General features: G+C 44.5%; 1 protein-coding gene across 2 annotated transcripts in view; it reads right to left on the reverse strand.

Moving 5' to 3' along the window:
* The window catches only part of ALPK3 (alpha kinase 3), a 121735-nt gene that overhangs the window by 27332 nt on the left and 73882 nt on the right, over window positions 1-20521 (reverse strand). For both annotated transcript variants that reach the window (XM_063449427.1, XM_063449426.1), the window contains one exon: window positions 905-1030. In XM_063449427.1, coding sequence (XP_063305497.1) covers window positions 905-1030 — 126 coding nt within the window. The remainder of the gene's footprint in view (window positions 1-904; window positions 1031-20521) is intronic.

Genomic DNA, 20521 nt, shown 5'->3' on the forward strand with positions numbered 1-20521 from the left:
AAGTACACGGTACAGAGGAGGCTGTGGAGTGAGGATCGACCTGACGATGATATACTGCAATATACTGATTGGACACTAACTGGGGAATACCAGAAAAGATACAGCCGCTAACCATGATCTTAAAATCAAAATGCACCTTAATTTCATCATTAATGAAAGAGACAGATAACACTTATATGAAGAATAACAAACGAGGGAAAACTGGAACCACTGTCTAACGCCACAGTCCAAGCCAAGACTGAGGTCTCTAATGAAGTGCTTATACCACGAAATGCATTTTTATGTACATGTGTTATCGATATGTTTTGGCAATGATTAAAGGGACAGTAAAGAAAAAATATATACTGTAGTTAGCTTATTTTAAAGGGACACTAAGAACTATAACCACTACAGCTCATGCTATAAGCTATATTGCAAACAGTTTTTAGGTACCTTTTTATTTTTAAATAAAAACATGAAGTTCTCTCAGCACCTAAAGACTCACCTTTCTGCTCAGAAAACATGCCAGCAAACTTCTGAAATCTACATTATTAATATTATAATGCTTCCACGTAAATTTGTATTGATCATTTTAAGATGAAATAGTGAAAAAATAGGGTACAAAGGGCAAGTCATGCTGGATCAGTTCACGAGCACAGAAACATTCAGATTGAAGTAAGAAACAAAAAATTAGGAGCAGTAAACAATTTTATGGAATCGTGAAAAAGAGTCATAAAAATAATTTCGTAAAATGAGTGTTTGGAACATAGAACTAATGGTTGGACTGTATGTGAGTTGACAAATGTTTGTGCTATGTGTAATATGGAGACCACATGTGGTGGAATGGCTTGCAAACCAGGTTTCTGGATTACGTTCTGAACCTGCCCTGTAAAATTGTTTATTTTTGTAAGATTTGGTTAATTACTTTTTGTGCCTCCTCTTTCTGACTCAGTTCAAGTTGTTGCTGCAGGAGAGCATAGGCCTTCTGTAAAGCCATATATTCCATTTCCAAATGCTGCAACTTCTGCATAGTCTCTGTGCGGACCTTGTCCTGAAAAACAGCACAAAATAAAGATATAAGAGCAGTTCGTTAACACCTGCAAATAAAACAAACCAAACATAGCCTTTTATGAAGAATGTTATTGTTTGTAAACTCTTTGAAATGCGATATTGCTAGTTAACGTCTGAACTTGATAAACAGTTTAAGAAACATGTAAGGTCACTTTCCGGTTTTTACCCTATGATTGAAATAAGACAGGGCTGGAGAAAGCTAAAATTCCAAATTTAAACAAATTAACCGTGAATTGCAACCAATCCATAAAAATCCCAACAGGCTCTGGATTGGGATAAAATTACTTAATTATCCCCAGGATGGAATTGATTAGTTTGCAGTTAGATCAAGAGTGAAGTCCTGAAAAATCACCAAGCTCTACAAAATAAAGGAATAAATTGAATAAAGATTATCAAAAAAATAATTAAAGGCGAAGTGCAGTTCCTAAACCCCAATTAACCAGAAGGGTGTCAGAACCAGCCCACCCTTCTTCCCTAACCTCATATTTAGGTGGACAGGACAATGCCCATAAACATTACACAGTTACAACGGTGCTTTGAACTACGCAGGGCACTGCAAGATGCAATAGCAATCTATGAAATATCTCTATATTGTAGCCATCACTCCCCCACCTAGTTGCCAGAATGATGTTGTGAAGTTTGACCAAAAAGGTTATGTTAGTATAGGAGGATGGTTTAGGTGTCATTTTCTGTCTATCTGCACAAATGCAGAGGCATAGAGTGAAGCCCTGGAATGGAAAGTAATATCTAAGAGCCAATCGAATATAATTTGACCTTTTAAGGCTAAATTGGATTTTGCATAGCAAAGGGTAGGTAAATGTGGGCCCAAAGCAAAATGGAAAAAACACTGAAAATGCCACATCTACAAAAAAAAAAAAATATTGCCCAAAAAGTTTTTTTTTTATAGCAAGTCATCTGTAAAACGAATAAGGAACTTTAATAAAGGCAGCTAACACCAACAACATTGCTGCAAACCAATTTATTATTACTCTTTTAAAGTCTAGTTCAATTAGCAGAATGTAATTCTGGATGTGGATGCTGAAGGGCAATGCTGGAAAAGTTAAGTATTAAAGATTATATTGTACAGGTTTGTCAGGCTTTTTAATTTAGAAGGATTTTTAGTAAAATACTCTAAAGTCAATTAGTATCGCTGAATGTGAATCTGAGCTGCTATTAGTAAACACTGTACCTCAATGGCAATGTCTTTGGGGAAACATAGCAAGTGTTCAGGTATCATACCTCCTAACATTTCAAATGGACAAAGAGCGACATTTTGGTTTTAGGGGTTTCAGTGGGGGTGTGGCCAGGGACAGGGATGTTCTGAGAAATTTTGGATGTCGTACTAAAACCAATTTATGCAACAAAAATTTAACATATCATATTAATACAAACTGATTCTAGACACATTTATTGTAGTTTAAAGACACATCACAGGGAGTATTACTGCTGTTATACACTCAGACATATGAAACCTTGGTGTGTTATACACTCCGTTATACACTCAGACACACCAACAATATGGAACATTTAGATAGGAAAGAGGGACAGAGGTATTAGCGTTCAAAATATGGACTGTCCCTCCTAAACAGTGACACTGTAATAGGTATGTTTATTTGGTATGTCTGAGTATGTTTTTTTGGTGTGTCTCTTTTGGTGGGTCTGAATAAGCAAAGGCCCCATCGCATTCTTAACCAATCATCCCTGTCCATCCTGGGAAGAACTAACACTAAAAATACAGAAGTGTAAATTCTGCATTATCAATGTAGCTGGAGAGGGGACAGACAAAGGGGTGGGACATAAACAAAAAAAATTAATGGAGCCAATACACTGAGTGGTTGTGGTGCTTAGAATGCCCCTTTAACTTGATAATTGTCCCTAACTGCTGACTACTGTGAGTTGAGGATACTCAAGGAGCTTGACTGGGAGTTGTTTGCAATGTGTGAATTTTACTTTGACTCTGGAGAACACACTGTTTCGGTCTTAAATAACACACATGGCATGGATCTGTCATCGGACTGAATTCTCAATAACGTTGAAAACCTAGTATTCATGGCACGGATCAGACAATCTGCTGGCACTAGTGCCATAAGTAGTCCATTTGGAAATGTAATTAAATGATCAGGTTTGGTAATAGATGAGAGTGTCAAATACAACTGGAACAGTGACATTTATCGCAGGACACCAGTGTGACAGCTATGTCAAAATATATGTGAATTAAACTTGCCTGAGAGGGGCATGTGTTAAAAATATATATTATGCAGGGCTCGAGTCCTGCAGGAACGCGTGGGAACGGCGTTCCTGCACTTTTTCCACAGCAGGAACGCCGTTCCCATTACTAGTCCTGCAGGACCCAGGGCTGGCACAAGCGGCTGCCAGAGCAGGGGGAGGACAAATCCGAATCCCCTGCCTCTGACTGGGGACTCGGATTTTTAAACTCACCTCTCCCCCTGCAGTCAGTGGAGTCATCCTGCCACTGTTGATGATGTCAGTAGGAGGGGGCGTGACTTTCTCTGCTCTTCTCACAGGACCGCTGGGGAGCAGAGGAAGTCACGCCCCCTCCTCCTGACATCATCAGGAGGCTTACTCCACTGACTGCAGGCTGCAGGTTCCAGATCCTGTCCCACCCCTCCTGGCCCAAGGTAAGCCTCAGGGAGGGGGGAAGGCACTTTAGTTTTTTTTGTTTTTTGTTTTTATCCCTTCCCTCAGTCCCTGTCCCCCTATTTAAGGCCCTGCCCCCCCTCCTCAGTTCCTGCCCCCCTCCTCAGTCCCTGTCCCCCTATTTAAGGCACTGTCCCCCCTCCTCAGTCCCTGCCCCACTCCTCAAGCCCTGTCTCCCTCCTCAAGCCCTGTCTCCCTCCTCAAGCCCTGTCTCCCTCCTCAGTCCCTATCTCCCTCCTCAGTCCCTATCTCCCTCCTCAGTCCCTGTCCCTTTCCTCAGTCTCTGTCCCCCTCCTCAAGCCCTGTCCCCTTACTCAGTCCCTGTCTCCCTCCTCAGTCCCTGTCTCCCTCCTCAGTCCCTGTCTTTTTACTCAGGCCCTGTCCCCCTCCTCAGCCCCTGCTCCCCTCCTCAGCCCATGGCCCCTTCCTCAGCCCATGCCCCCCCCCCCCCTCTTCCTAAGCTCCTGTCCCTTTTCCACAGCACTGTCACCTTACTTAGCCCCTGTCCCCCTCCTCAGCCCCTGTCCACCTTACTCAGCCCCTGACCACCTTACTCAGCCCAGTGCTCTTACTCAGCCCCTGCATACGAGCATCAGCCCCTGTCCCCCTCCTCAGCCCCTGTCCCTCTTCCTCAGCCCCTGTCCCTCTTCCTCAGCCCCTGTCCCTCTTCCTCAGCCCCTGCCCCTCTTCCTCAGCCCCTGCCCCTCTTCCTCAGCCCCTGACCCCCTTCCTCAGCCCCTGACCCCCTTCCTCAGCCCCTGACCCCCTTCCTCAGCCCCTATCCCTTACCTCAGCCCATGTCCCCTTCCTCAGCCCATGCCCTCCCCCCCAATCTCCTGTCCCTCTTCCTCAGCTCCTGTCCCCCTCCTCAGCCCCGTGTCCTTACTCAGCCCCTGCATACAAGCGTATCATTTTTTTGGGGTGAGGGGGTGAGGGGGGGGAGGGGGCGGGGAGTGGATCTTGGGTGAGTTCCTGCACTTTTTGACCCAGGACTTGACCCCTGATATTATGCATAAATTAAAGAAAGGATGGATTTGCCTTATGTATGGCTACTGAAAAAGGCAAAGGAGGACAAATTATGGCATCATGATCTATGAAAAGATTTCTGTAATATTTTTTTGATAATAGCAAAATAAGGAAAGGAAGGCTGGAATAAATTAGCCAGTGCTATACTATTTTGTGCCTTATGCAAGACCAGCTACTTGCACCCCCCCCCAAACAAAAATTGCCATTTTCCTCTTCCCAAGCCCACTGTGTGTCTCTTCAGTCCAGCACATTTGTGCATCTCCCCCCCATCCCTCTGTGTCTCTTCCCCAAGCTCATTTGTGGGTCTCTTTCTCCCCCAGCCCCTTTGTGTGTCTTTTCTCCTCCTAACCATTTTCTTTCTCCCTAACCCCTCTGTGTTTCTCTTTGTCCCCCAGCCCTTCTGTGTGTCTCATTGCCCTCCTAACCTTCTGTGTGTCTCCCCCCCCACCCTTCTATGTGCCTTTTCCCCCCTATCCCCTTGTTATGTCTCTTTGTCTGTCCCCCTGTCCATTTGTGGTCACAGTCCCCCCCGCCCCCTCTCACCTTACCTTCATGTAGCATGGCCACTCAGACTGCAGTAGAAGATCTACTGTTTCCTCTACCGGGTGAGACAGGAAGCTGTTTGTTGCTCTCAGTGAGCATGTCCTGTCATACTGGGTAAAGGATACAGAAGATCCTCTACCACGGTCTGCTAGGCCACTCTACATGAAGTGACTAGCAGAAGGGGGAGCGCTGTGCTGTGTGCTTCCCTACTGACGGTCACTTGGAGAAAGCGCCTCCAGCTGGTGTATCCCAGGTCTGAATCTAGCTTTGGTGGGTGCCCGTGGTGACTACAGGTGTCTGCTGATATGCTAACATGGAAGTTCACCCTTCAGCAATTGCATCCCATTTTTGGGCATTATTTTAACTTTATTTTGCTGTACAAAAATACATGTAAAGTATAATGAAATAATTCCCTGCTTTCGTATATATGTATTTGGCTGGGCAATTTTTGCAATCCCAAAATGGGAAAAGCTGACTGGTGTCTAAGCTCCGATGAGCACAGAATGATGTAATCTACTTTTTATAGAACCAGCAGACTGCAAATCCTCTGATGTGGACATGGCTCTACACATGATATGATATTTCTCACACAACTGGCACACTCTGTAGGTACAGGCATCCATCAGCATCACATCTGATATAGACAACAGCTCTCATCTTATTCAACCTGTTTACACTGAAAGACATTACCTCCTTAACACAGGTTCCGGGTTTGGAAAGTGCACGTAATGCATCCTTCATTTCAACAATGTTTTTCAAGCATCCTTGTAATTTATTTTATTTTAATAATCAAAAAAGGAACAGCATAAGATATCAGCTAAAGATTTCAATAAGCAGTCCCAGCCACAATCTAGGTTATGCAGGTAGTGACAAACAAGTAGTCACTCGGAGTACTAACCTTCTACAAAAGAGGGGCATTAGGATAGAACAAATACATTAGGGAGCAATTTACTTGAGAGGTATGCTTAACATCTTTGGTGCAACAGACAGATACTATCCCACACCTAGCAGCAATAAGCATATGAAAATTATGTTTTCTTTAATCTGGCACTCAAATAAGGCAGAAATTAGCAGGAAGGGTTTGAAAGGAGCAAGAAGGGTCTGCAAGGAGCAGGAAGGGGCAGAAAGGAGAAGGAAGGGTCTGCGAAGAGCAGAAAGGGACAGAAGGAGCACAAAGGTAAAGGAGCAGAAAGAATCAGAAGGGGCACAAAGGTAAAGTAGGAGAAGGAGCAGAAAAGGGTAGTAAGGAGCAGAAAGGGTCTGCAAGGAGCAGAAATGGATCAGAAAGAAAAAGGAGCAGAAGGGGGAGCAAAATAAGCAGAAAGTAGTAGAAAGGTAAAGGAGGAGAGAAGACAGTGTCGGAAGAAAAAGAAGACTGTGTCAAATGAAGGAGAAGAAAAGGAGATTGGAGGAAGGACAAGTGAAGTGAACCCTCCACTTTATTCTTGACACCACATCATAAGGCTTTGGTACCTGGACCTGGCAGGGAAACTTTGGACCTCCTCATCTCCCCAGGTTAAAAAAAATATCAGTGTTAATGTGTTCACTTTTATTTACTGAGTGTCAGGAAGCACAGAGTGCCGCTGGGTAGGGGTGTCGCTGATTGGCTAGAGCGGTCAGCTGGCACTCTAAGCCAATCAGTAGCTCCCCATTCATAAAAAAAGTTAAAAAAAATTATGAACCGGTGTGACGAAGTGCCCTTCGCCACTTGGGCCTGGAGAGGACTGCTTGCCAGCCTCTTGCCATGTGATTATGGTCCCTGGGAGATTGGGCCCTTTAAAAACAGTATTCGGCCATACCAGAGTGTATGTCACTCATTCTGGCCCTTTGAATACAGTGGGGTCATTCAGTACTTGCCCTGTGTGAGCGGTGATACCCCCAGATAGCTATGCCATGGAGCCTATTCATATAATGAAAGACTATGGGAAAGACTTTGGCTCCATGGCAATTAAACTGTATTTGTGTGGTCTGCGTGCCATTCACCTAATAATGTGCACTCAGACCTGAGCTATCTCACATTACATGTCTGTGTTTAATGTATAAAAAGTAACTTTATGTATTTTAAAGTGTTTTACTGTCTTTGTGTAACCATGTGCTCAATGGAGTCTGCCTCTATCCCTGGATAATTGAATTACTTCCCCCCATTGTCTCCAGGATAGAGGCCTCTGTAAAACCTGTGTGAGCCAGATTTTGCCATGCTGCCAGCCAGGGCCCAAAAGATACTTTTACTAACTTTTGAACCCCTGGTCTGATTCATGCCAATTTTTAATATGTTGTTCCCCTGAATGGATTGATTGTGGATATGTATTTTTATGTAAATGTGATGTATGGTTTTAGAGTTATGAAAGTTGGGTAGAAAGTATGTTTTAACTGTATGTGTAATTGAGTTTCCTCTCAGGATAAGGGGAGGGAATATGTGGGATGTAACTGTGATGTGATTGGTTGTTTTGTACCTCCCTGTGGGCGGACCTGTATTTGCAACAGCTGTAATAAAAACCAGACTGGGTGTGCCAGCACCTCAGACCTCTGCTTGACCCTCAACATGGAGCCTTGTCTCGTTCTTGGGGGGATTCACTGTATGCTGATAGAGACTGATTGCCAGGAGTGTAAGCTGATTGTCTGCTTTTCCTGTTCGTCTGCTAGCAGCTATTCGTGAGGTTCCAGTTCGGAGTGCTATTTTGTATCCAGTTTGGGAGTTTGGTGTTCTGCAGTAGCTGTGAACTGTTTACTGTGGGTGGGCTGCCCGACTAACCTAGGTACTGACCGGCAGAAGGTCAGGTACCTGTTTAGTCTTCCCCCCAAAGGGAAGATGTGTGACAAAGTGCCCTTCACCACTTGGGCCTGGAGAGGACTGCTTGCCAGCCTCTTGCCATGTGATTATGGTCCCTGGGAGATTGGGCACTTTAAAAACAGTATTCGGCCCTAACAGAGTGCATGTCACTCATTCTGGCCCTTTAAATACAGTGGGGCCATTCGGTACTTGCACTGTGTGAGCGGTGATACCCCAGATAGCTATGCCATGGAGCCTATTCATATAATGAAAGACTATGGGAAAGACTTTAGCTCCATGGCAATTGAACTGTGTGAATAGGATCTGCGCGCTATTCGGTAGTTTTGTGCGCCCAGATCCCAGCTATCTGGGGATATGTGAAATGTCTGTGTGTTATGTGTAAAAGGGGACTTTATGTATTTTAAAGTGTTTTACTGTCTTTGTTTCCCCATGTGCTCAATGGAGTCTGTCTCTGTACTGGGAGGTAATTGGATTACTTCTCCATTGTGTCTCCAGGAGAGAAGACTCTGTAAAACCGGTCTAAACTGGAAAGCCATGCTGACAGGGGTTTTAAAAGATACTTTACTAACTTTTGAACCCCTGGTCTGATTCATGCCATTTTTTTAATATGTTGTTCCCCTGAATGGATTGATTGTGGATATGTATTTTTATGTGAATGTGATGTATGGTTTTAAAGTTACCGAGTATGTGTGGAAACTGTATTTTTACTGTATGTAATAATTATGTTAATTGCTTATCTGAGGGGAGGGGATGTGTGGGTTGTACTGTCACTTGCTTGGTTGTTTTATGCCTCCCCCTGGGTGTGTCCTGTATGTGCACAACTGTAATAAAAAGCAGGCTGGGTGTTCCAGACCTCAGACCACTGCTTGGCCCTCAACACGGAGCCTTGTCTCGTTCTTGGGGGGATTCACTGTATGCTGTTGGAGACTGATTGCTAGGAGTGTAAGCTGATGTATGCTTTTCCTGTTCGTCTGCTAGCAGCTATTCGAGAGGTTCCAGTTTGGAGTGCTATTTTGTATCCAGTTCGGGAGTTTGGTGTTCTGCAGTAGCTGTGCCTGTCTCTCAGAAAGGGGCATATCGCCTAAACGGATTATAACCCCTTGTCTGCTGAAACGGTTCGTTACAACCGGGAACTAGCGATTGGCTTAGAGCGTCAATTGACCACTCTAGCCAATATGCAGCACCCATGCCTGTTGTCAATCTGTTTTTCCTGACACTCCGTTTCATCAGCCGAATACCACTGAGCGACCTTGAGATCTGGAGCTGGAGGAAGCCTTTGGGGTTAAACCATTTGAGAGCAATTTAACCTCTTAAAGGAAAGAGAGCACCCAGGGGCTTCCTGGCAGGGTGTGTGGGGTTGAATAAAACGTGCTGTGCAGCCTACTATTTCTGACCCCCAACCAAAGGGGGCCACGGGGCGGGGAAGACTCGGACTAGAGCCATTGGTAAGATAGGTGAGGCCCACTAACCCTGGATGGTTTTAGATTAACAGTTGACCTGGAGGAGCTCTGAGAGATGGTGTCCATGTGGTTAAGCTCCATCCCCCATGGGAATCTTTTTCGATGCTAGAGGTTTGTGAGGACATCCAGCGTCAAATAAATGTGATTTACAAAGTGTAAATTGCGAAAGCACCTCTAGAGGCTGTCAGGGAGTTTCTCTGAAACTGCTATGTTTTCAGCTGCAGGGTTAAAACTAGGGGGACCTGGCACCCAGACCACTTCATTGAGCTGAAGTGGTCTGGGTACCTATAGTGGTCCTTTAAAGCTTCAGACCACTCCGGATGACAGTATTCTCTAGTGCTTCATTACACTACAACATCAATTGTGGTAATGTGCTTGCATGTATTGAAAGGGAGTCGCAGTGTGTATTTATGTCTTGTGAATTAGCTTAAGGTGGGTAAATCCATGGTCTTGCGCCGAGCTAATCCTGGCTTTTCACTCGGCTTAGAATGAGGATACTGCTAGAGTTATATAGGATTGTACTAGATGTTTCTCCTCTATAGAAGGAACATGAGAAGCCATCGGATCATAATGATTCAGAGCCAAGAAGAATGAATGCAGAAGACATAGCTCGATTCTGTCATCATGTATGAAGCAAATTAACTCATTCCCTTCAGATGTCCACTCACACTCACTATGAATATTAGGTGGTAACACATTGATTAAAGCAGCAAATGGATAGGTATATTTAATAGGCAGTTGCACCGTCCATATAACTTCACAAATGATACTAAATGTCAAGTTACACATAGCAATAAAATATACTCAACTGTCCATTTACCCAAAAAGCAATACCTGTCCTTTTCACAAGCATTGTGTCATTGATTCACAAGATATATAGGTATGACAGGTATGAAAGGCCAAATATGTATATATTTGATGGTTTGACAACTGTTTTCTTTCTTCCTTTGATTATTATTATTATTATCATCATCATCATTATTATTGGTATTTATATAACGCCAGCTTATAATAAGAGCGGAATTTACCAAATCAGACAATAACAAAATGTAACAGGAACAATAGGTGATTGAGGACCCTGCTCAAACGAGCTTACAGTCTAGAGGAGGTGGGGTATAAAAACCCAATAGGAAGGGTATTGAGGTAGACAGCAAATAGAGATGGTGGGAAAGTAGCAGAACTGGAGGTAAGAGTAGAGTGTGGCCCTTTAGGAGAGAGCAAGAGGAAGGTTTGAGAGATAGAAGTTACTCTTGGAGGCCATAAGCAATCCTGAAAAGATGGGTTTTGAGGGACTTCTTAAAGGATTGAAGACTAGGGGAGAGTCTGACATGGGGAGACAGGCTGTTCCAAGGGAAAGGAGTTGCCAATGAGAGGTCTTGCAGGCATGAATTTGAAGTAAGGGTGCGAGCAGCAGACAGGAGAAAGTCACCATTAGAGTGGAGAGACCGAGAGTGGTCATAACTATGAATTAGTGAAGAAATGTAAATGGGCTAGAGTTGGTTAGAGCTTTATAGGTAAAGGTTAATATTTTAAATTGACACCTGTAGGGTACAGGAAGCCAGTGTAAGGATCAACAGAGGGGTGAGGTGTGAGAGGAGCAGCAGGAGAGAAAGATCAGCCTGGCAGCAGCATTCATCACAGATTGTAGGGGGGCAGTACGGCTTTTGGGGAGACCAATTAGGAGAGAATTACAGTAATACATGCAAGAGATTACTAGAGCATGAAGAAGCTGCTTGGCATCTTGGGTAAGAAAGGGGCGTATGCTGGTAATATTTTTGGAATCGACAAGTTTTAGCAACTGATTGGACATGAGGCGCAAAGGTGAGGCCAGAATCAAAAATGACACCAAGACAGCGAACTTGAAAGGATGGGATGAGGCCTGTACCGTCAACCTGCAGGGAGAGTGAAGGAGGAGGATCAGTGTTATGAGGAGGAAAAATAAGAAACTTAGTTTTAGAGATTGAGTTTCAGAAAGCAGGAGGACATCCAACCAGAGATAGAAGAGAGGAAATTGGTGATACGCTGTAGGACAGCAGGGGAGAGGTCAGGGGAGAAGAGGTATATCTGGGTGTCATCGGCATACAGCAGGTAGTGGAATTCAAATGAATTCATGAGTTTGCCAAGAGAGGCAGTATAGAGAGAGAACAAAAGGGGACCAAGAACTGAACCTTGAGGGACTCCGACTGAGACAGAGACCAAGATATTGAAGGGTTAGGAGAAGGAGGCCATGATCAACAGTGTCAAAGGCAGCAAGGAGGTCAAGAAGAATTAGTATGGAGTAGTGGCCTTTGGGTTTAGCTGCAATTAGCTCATTTGTAACTCTAGTCAGAACAGTCTCTGTGGAATTGAGGGGGCAGAATCCAGATTGAAGAGGGTCAAGGACAGAGTTGGAATTGAGGAAGCAAGTCAGATGGGTAAAGACAAGTCTTTCCAAAAGCTTTGAGGAGAAAGGGAGCAGAGATATGGGACGATAGTTGGAAGGGGGTTAGGGTCAAGAGATGGCTTTTTGTGGACAGGTACAACAGTAGCATGTTTAAGGGGAGCAGGGACAACACCAGAAGAAAGAGAGCAGTTGAAGATGTGTGTTAAAAACTGCACCAGATAAGGGGCAAGAGATCTGATGAGCTGGGACGGGATGAGATCAAGCGGATACGTGGTGGGATGAAAGGAGAAGCGCAGCCACCTCCTGTTTTGTAGCTGGAGAGAAGTCTTGGAGGGTAGGGATGGTATGGTCCAAGTGAAGTTGAAATAGAGAGGGGAGAAGGGGAGAGAATTCCTTCCTTAACTGTTTAATCTTGTCAGTAAAATAACATGCAAAGCTATCAGCTGAAAGATCAGTTTGTGGGGTGGCCAAAGCAGGGTGAAGAAGAGAGTTCAAAGTATTAAAGAGATTACTAGGATTGCAGGAGCAAGAACTAATGAAAGAAGAAAAGTAGGACTGTATTGCAAGGATGAGGGCTGTGCTGTATGAACACAAGACAAATTTATAGTGTAGAAAGTCTGACAAGGTGCAAGATATCCTCCAGTAGCATTCAGCTGAACGGGAGCATCTCTGCAGGTAGTGCGTTGACTTAATGTGCCACGGTTGGAGGTGTGCCCTCCTTGAGGTGTGTGCTTGGAGTGGGGCTGCAGCGTCTAGGGCAGAGGTGAGGGTAGCGTTATATGATTAGACTCAAGAGTTCAACCGGAGACAGATTTGGAGTCTTTAAACTAGATTACTTCAACCATGAACATCGGAGAGTGGCCAGCAGAATTTAAACCAACTAAATCCTATGGGAGCTTATTCAACCTGCCCAGTAGAGATTTCACACTGGATAGTAGAGCAGTAGCCCTTGGATACCCAATTGGAGCTCTTCATAAGACTACAGTAATACGCTAAATTGATTGCAGGTGTTATTTTAAGCAATATTTTGCAGCAAACAGTGCTAGCCTACAGTTCCTCTCCTAGGGTCAAACTGTAGCTTTTAAGATAGATGATACTTTGACTTGTATAATGGTCCTTCAATCTTCCTGAAAATCTCTGCCCATCAAATTCATAAGTGACATAGATTCATTTATTGCCTGAGGACCAAGAGTATGCTTGAGGAATCTTGAAGAGTTGGCTCAGTAAGAAAATTGGGAACCTATTTAAGGTCTGTACCCAAATGTCCCCAGTGTTTCTGTTCATTAAATATTGAGTTGTGGTAAGCTGAGGAACAATTTACAATATGTAGGACAAAAGAGCAAAGCTGAAAAATAATGTCCAGTTTGGCTGAATACGTAACTTTGAAATTCAAATATTTAATATTTAACCACATCAATACCTTACACTTTACTGATCAGGAGACATGTAACTCCAGGTGCCAAACAGGCAGTTCTGTGGCTTTCAAAGGGCAGCATAGTGGGATCAGTGCTGGCGGAGGAAGGAGGTAGTGCTTAGTAGTCAAGCCTGTGGTCTGCACATCCAGTTGGTGTAAAACACAGTTATCACTCCCTCGCAATCCGGCACTGAGTAATAAGTCAGAGCGCAACTGCCAGTATTCTCAGCCTGCACTCTGACTCACTATAGGGACAATTACTGTGGTCTGCACCCACTGGATGTCCAGACCACAGGCTCCCACGCTTGACCAGCAGGGACTATAACCACCTTCCCATATAAGACAAAGCAGAAGGGGGCAAAAAAGATCACAAACACATTTCACACGATATCCACACACTTTAAACACAGCCGGCACACACATCACAAACATAACACATAGCCAACACACACATAACACCCACATTGTACACAGACAGCACACACCAGGCATGCAAGATGGCTATTACACACAGCCAACACACTGTGGGAAATTTAAAAACAGAAAAAAAAAAGTTGTGACTAAAGCTGATTTGGAAGAATATTTCAAGATATTGTTTTTGTTTTTTGTATTAGCTTAGTAATTAACTTTGTCAATGTCCAGGGCTCTAGGCAGGAACCCTGATATTAAATAATTTTGTTTGCCAGAACAAGTAGATTGTCATGACAGACAAGTACATCGGGCTACTGCTTTAGACAAGTAGATTTTTAAACCATTTCTACATCCCTACTGTTAACCCAGCACAATATTAATATCTGAATTTATAGTGTCGATGGACTTTTTGATGTTGGTTTTTATAAAGTGAATAATTTTTAAAACAAGACTCTTTTGACATTTTGAATTGCTGCAGGTTTCCGTCCTCTAATTCATTTGTAAATAGTCCAATTAATCAACTTTTATTGTCATATAATTTGTAAACTATTCTCAATGTTAATTTCTGAATCACACCTGAAAATTAACTTATCTTTATTTAAGTCATAAAGGTCAAACAAAAAACACAAATCACACCATACAACCAAACACGTTCACAGGGTAGAATTACATATTGAACCATTCCTAGTGCAATGATGATTTTAGTTCTCCTTACCCTCAAATATAATTGGTGAGTGACCATCATCCATGACAACTATTCTTGTACAACATAGTACGCTAACTCTTCTTCAGTAAAATATCCTAAAATGGGGGCGTGGCTAACCGCCGAGCAAGATGGACGTCTGAATCTCTGCTCCGGCACGAGGGCTCCACTGAATTGCGATAATCAATGAGCTGAAACCTATATATTGCATAAAACCTGATGGCTTCATCTAAAGCGAGGAAAGCTGCACTCAAAGCAGAAAAATTGAACTTTTTCGGCCAAAAAACCTCCTCTACAGCAGAGACTATGCGGACGGCGGAACATGAGGGCGCGGAGGATACCACCCCAAGCCCGACGCCAACAAGGCCGGAGTTTCCTAAACCTATGGACTATTTAACTCAAAGCACTTTCGAGCAGGCAATGGAAACAATGGCAGCAAGACTGATCTCCACATGGCAGACAACGGCTGACCAGATAAAGAAGGAGGTGAGGGACCTAACAACTAGAACCTCCGCAGTTGAAAATCAATGCCAAGAACTAGCCTCCACGCAATCCGCAGTTTCAAAGCACCTACAGGCGTTAAGCTGCAAAGTGGAGATCATGGAAATACGCATGGCGGACCACGAGGATAGAGCTCGAAGAAACAATCTACGACTCCGAGGAATACCGGAATCAATCCTCCAAGACGACCTGCAAGCGCACGCACGAGGTCTCATGAAGGCCTATGCCCCGGACATACCTGCGGACATGCTCCTGATAGACAGGATCCACAGGGTGGCGAAGCCTAAAAACCTACCTGACTCAATTCCACGCGACGTCCTCCTCAGAGCTCACTATTTCCACATTAACCCCTTAAGGACACATGACATGTCTGACACGTCATGATTCCCTTTTATTCCAGAAGTTTGGTCCTTAAGGGGTTAAGGAGCTGGTCCTCCGCTCATACCGCAGTAGGGATGCCCCGCACGAAGACTTTCCATCGGTGCGCCTCATGGCGGATATCTCATCGGCTACCCTGCGCCGGAGGAAGGACTACACCCAGATCACCACTACACTCCGCAACAAAGGCATACGTTACAGGTGGGGCTTCCCCACGAAGCTGATTCTGTCCAGACAAGGGAAAACGTTTGTTATATCATCCCCAGAGGAAGGTCAGCAATGCCTGGAAAAATGGGGCCTACTGAGGGAGCCCCCTGAAGACGCTTCCTCCACCGACCGCAGTCTACACCGACCAACGAACATGAACTGACATACCTCTCTGGAAGCGCTGAAGGCGCTTACCGCAAGTATCATTGACTAAACAAATGTGTTCTCTGCAAATAGATTGCTACTTAAATGTATATGCATACTGTTTATATGCCACGTGTATAGCATGTCCTCCTTACTAATATATATTTACCGCCTCCCCAGTGCCCCTGCGAGCACCTAAACCCGTCCGACCCTCCTAGGTTGGGACTGTTGCCGCAGGGGGGCTGACTAGACGACACACCTGCGATAGATCGAGCCGCCCGCTCTAAACCATTCCCTAGGCCCGAGGTAATTGTTGCTTAATGACGATAACGAGAGCCAGGAGCTCAGTAAAGAGATCCCAAATGGGGGCTGCCCATGCACTGCTAAGGGCACGTACCCCGTCTTAAGTTGCAAAGCTAAACCCTTGGGCGCGAGAAGATCAATGTCTCATAAGTCCACTGTAATCTATGATGACCAGAGATGTCGCAGGCCAGCAGGCTTACACTAAGGCTTGGGAGGCCGGGTATAGTCAGGATACCCGAAAGAATAGGACATACAAGATTTAACTTAATCTATAATGTTGAAGAACATACTGTTGCTCACTTACCTCCTTGCAAAGTTGTTTACTGTTATATTCTAATGTTGTTATGTTATACTATTAGGTTCATCTTAACACTTTAAGACATATGGTTTCAGCTCCGCATCAAAACACAAATTGGAGCCCGCTAGCCACGTACTTGGAAGCTCTAGCTCCTCAACCCCACGGCGCGACTAGCGCGCCAGACCATACGGTCCCTGTACATAGCACCCGTGTTACTATAACACCCCAACACCGCTCACACCACCTTTACTACTCCCCCGACACCACAGTCACACGAAAGAGCCAGTCAACACTGCTGAACTCACAAACAAACCCCTCACACGCCACAACAAGCACCACCGAACATGATAATCTATTCACATAACACCAAAGGCCTTAACACGCCACATAAACGACGCATGCTACTAGATGATATTAAAAGAATCAAAGCAGACGTGGTCTGCGTCCAAGAAACGCACTTCGTAACCAATAGGGTCCCTAACTTCGCCCGCAGAGAATACCCTACGCAATACCATGCAACTCACACCTCCAAAACAGAGGAGTTTCTATACTACTCCACAACTCCCTAACGGTAGAAACCCTACGAGTCAAAAAGGACACTCAAGGAAGATACATTATCTTACACTGTAGAATCAATGACCACCCATACATCCTAGCATGCTTGTATAGCCCCAACGACCACCAACGCAACTTTCTCCATAAGGTCCTTAATAAACTACCAAACGACACAAACGATCCCAAAATCCTATGTGGGGACTATAATCATACGATGGATACCCGCATGGACTCAACCACCCCAAGCACCTCAGACAAACACCTTAAATTAGGCCCGAACAATAAGGCATTTGCAAAACTCATCCACGAAAATAGCTTGTATGACGTCTGGAGAACGAAACACCCCTCGGACAGAAACTACACATTCTTCTCACAAGTACACAAAACATACTCAAGAATAGATCATATACTAACCTCTGGTAACATGCTTCCCCGTATAGAAGACTGCTCTATAGGCAACATAGTGTGGTCTGACCATGCCCCACTGACAATGACACTAAACTCCAATTACCTGCACCGAGGTAAACCACCATGGCGCCTCAACGAGTCCCTCCTCCTCGACAAAGACTTCACAGCATCAATGGCGTCTGAATTAGAAAACTACTTCGAGACTAATGACAACTCGGAGACCTCAATATTCTCCATATGGCAGGCCCATAAAACGGTCATAAGGGGCTATCTCATCAGTCGAGCATCGTATCTAAAACGCAAACGTGAAAAGGAACACTTGGATCTCCTACGAAAACTAAGAGACACCACCTCTGCCCACATATTGCACCCCACTGAGGCTCAAGCAAAAGACATAGAAGACATCACCGATCAAATCAACACATTGACATTCCAAAAAACGTCCCATATCTTAGCAAAACTGAAACTGAGAACGTACACCCAAGGTAACAGGGCAGGGAAGCTGTTAGCCAACCTACTTAAAAAACAACAGACTAACTCTAAAATACCACATCTGATTACAGCTGCAGGTGACAAAATACATAACCCGCAAGACATTAATGACTGTATGGCAGATTACTACCATTCCCTCTATAACCTCAAAATAGACCCCAACCTGCATCAACCGACCTCTAGGGAAATAGATGACTTTCTCAAAACGGTAGAACTCCCAACACTTTCCACCGCCCAAAGGGATGACATACAACACCAGATCACTACACAGGAAATCATAGATACTATCAATTCACTCCCTCCAGGAAAATCCCCTGGCCCAGACGGACTAACCAATGCTTATTACAAACAATTCGCACCAATCTTAGCACCCTACCTGCAAAAGGTATACCACTATGCCATACAAACAGGGCAACTACCACAAGAGATGCTGATGGCCCATGTCGCCACTCTTCCCAAACCAGGGAAACCCCCGAACAGGAGCCAAAACCTTCGCCCTATTTCCCTACTAAACACGGACATTAAAATCATAGCAAAAATCTTCTCCAACAGGCTAGCGCACATCATACCCTCCCTAATTCAGGAGGACCAGGTGGGGTTTGTCGGGGGCAGACAGGGAACAGACGGTACTAGGAAAACCCTAGACTTACTTTATGTGATACAAGAGAGCAGAAACCCCAGTGTCCTGCTGTCCCTAGACGCTGAAAAAGCCTTCGATAGGCTCCACTGGCCCTTCCTGAAAGCGGTACTTCAAAAATTCGAATTCCCACCACAGTTCCTAGCTATCATTCAAGCACTATACTCCTCACCAACAGCCAGGGTGGTCAATGGTGGATTTGCATCAAAACCGTTTAATATTTCCAACGGATCTAGACAGGGCTGCCCACTCTCCCCACTACTATATATATTGGCACTTGAACCCCTCACACAACTAATAAGAAACGACCCGAATATACATGGAATAAAATCCAAAGGCCAAGAATATAAACTATCACTTTTTGCGGATGATATCTTGCTCACATTGGAGCAGCCGCACATATCTCTGCCCAACTTCCACAACATTCTATCCCGCTTCAGTGCATGTTCATACTACAAGCTAAATGTCTCCAAAACCCTAGCCCTAGGCATTCACATCCCAAAACCAGCATTGACAGCTCTCCAGGAGAACTTTAAATACGACTGGAGACATGACCATATTAAATTCCTTGGAATTTACTTTACCCCTTCGACCAATGCCCTATTCAAAGCAAACTATACCAAACTACACACAGAAATTAAAGTTCTGTTACACAGCTGGAAGGGGAAGTATATATCGTGGACAGGCAGGATAGCCTCAGTAAAAATGGTGATCATGCCAAAAATCCAATACTTATTCCGCTCACTCCCACTCAAACTTACCAAAACCTACCTAATGGACCTGCAACGTAGTATAAACCGGTTTATATGGGACTACAAAAAGCCAAGAGTGGCTATGACCACAATGTACAAGCCCCATGATCAGGGCGGAATGGGTCTCCCAGACATAGAGAAATACTACAGAGCAGCCAACATAACTCCAATTATTGCAGCATCACACCGACAGACCCCCTTGACTTGGGAAGAACTGGAGAAGAATCATGCCAAAGGGATCTCCCTTCCAGCGCTAGCATGGATGCCGAACAGCCTCAGACCTAAAACATCAGAATTATTGCCTCCTACCAAACTAACCCTCTCAGTATGGGATGACTACTGCCGAAAGAGAGGGATAACAAAGCCCTTTTCACCAGCGACCCCGATTGAAACAATTAGACAACTTATTCCAGACTTTAATCACAAACTCTGGCAGAGACATGGCATATACACACTATCACAAATACTACAAGGAAACCACCTCAAGTCCCTTTCGAATCTATGCGAAGAATACAAGTTAACCAACACAGCGACCTTCTCCTACATCCAGCTGCAATCATGGATCACTCTCCACAGACCACAACAAACCACAACACCGCCGGACCCACAATGGTCTAAATTAATACAAATATGCACCAAAGCTAAACCGCCAACGAAACTCATCTCACAGATCTATGCTTCCGCAAACTCAGAAGCTCCAGTAACACTGACCTCCTTTCAAACGGCATGGGAACAGGACATTGGTCATAAACTCACACAAGATCAATGGCGAACCATATTTCAAGCCAACAAGAAACTCACCCTCTGCACAACACACATAGAACTCTCCCGCAAAATACTGTATAGATGGTACCTAGTCCCGACCATACTCAAACACAGCTACCCGAAGACAACAGACGTATGCTGGCGATGTCAACAAGACCGAGGTACCTTACTGCATATATGGTGGCAATGCCCGTCATTGATACAATATTGGACACAAGTCCTAGAATTAATATCGAGATGTACCAAACTGCGCATCTCCCCCATGCCAGAAACGTTCCTACTCTTACTATTACCTCCAACACAGCACATACACACCAAATATCTACTGTACCACATCTGTATAGCGGCCCTTGCAGCTATTAGTAGAAATTGGAAACAATCTAAAGCCCCAACGATCACTCAATGCATCACAGCTGTAGAAACATCCAAGGCATATGAAATAATGGCACGGAAATCCAGCAGGACGAATCCCTACTGGACCGAAGCATGGAATCTTTGGGACCGAAACAAGCCACCAGACCCACATTGAAACACTGACAACGGAACCCTCTCAAATGAAAGGCCTCCACGATAGGAGGCAACCTAGCTATATACATGCTGGCTCACACACACACACCACATACACGCATCACACACACATAG

The sequence above is a fragment of the Pelobates fuscus genome, chromosome 3, assembly GCF_036172605.1.
Source record: "Pelobates fuscus isolate aPelFus1 chromosome 3, aPelFus1.pri, whole genome shotgun sequence".
NCBI classification, from domain to species: Eukaryota; Metazoa; Chordata; class Amphibia; order Anura; family Pelobatidae; genus Pelobates; species Pelobates fuscus.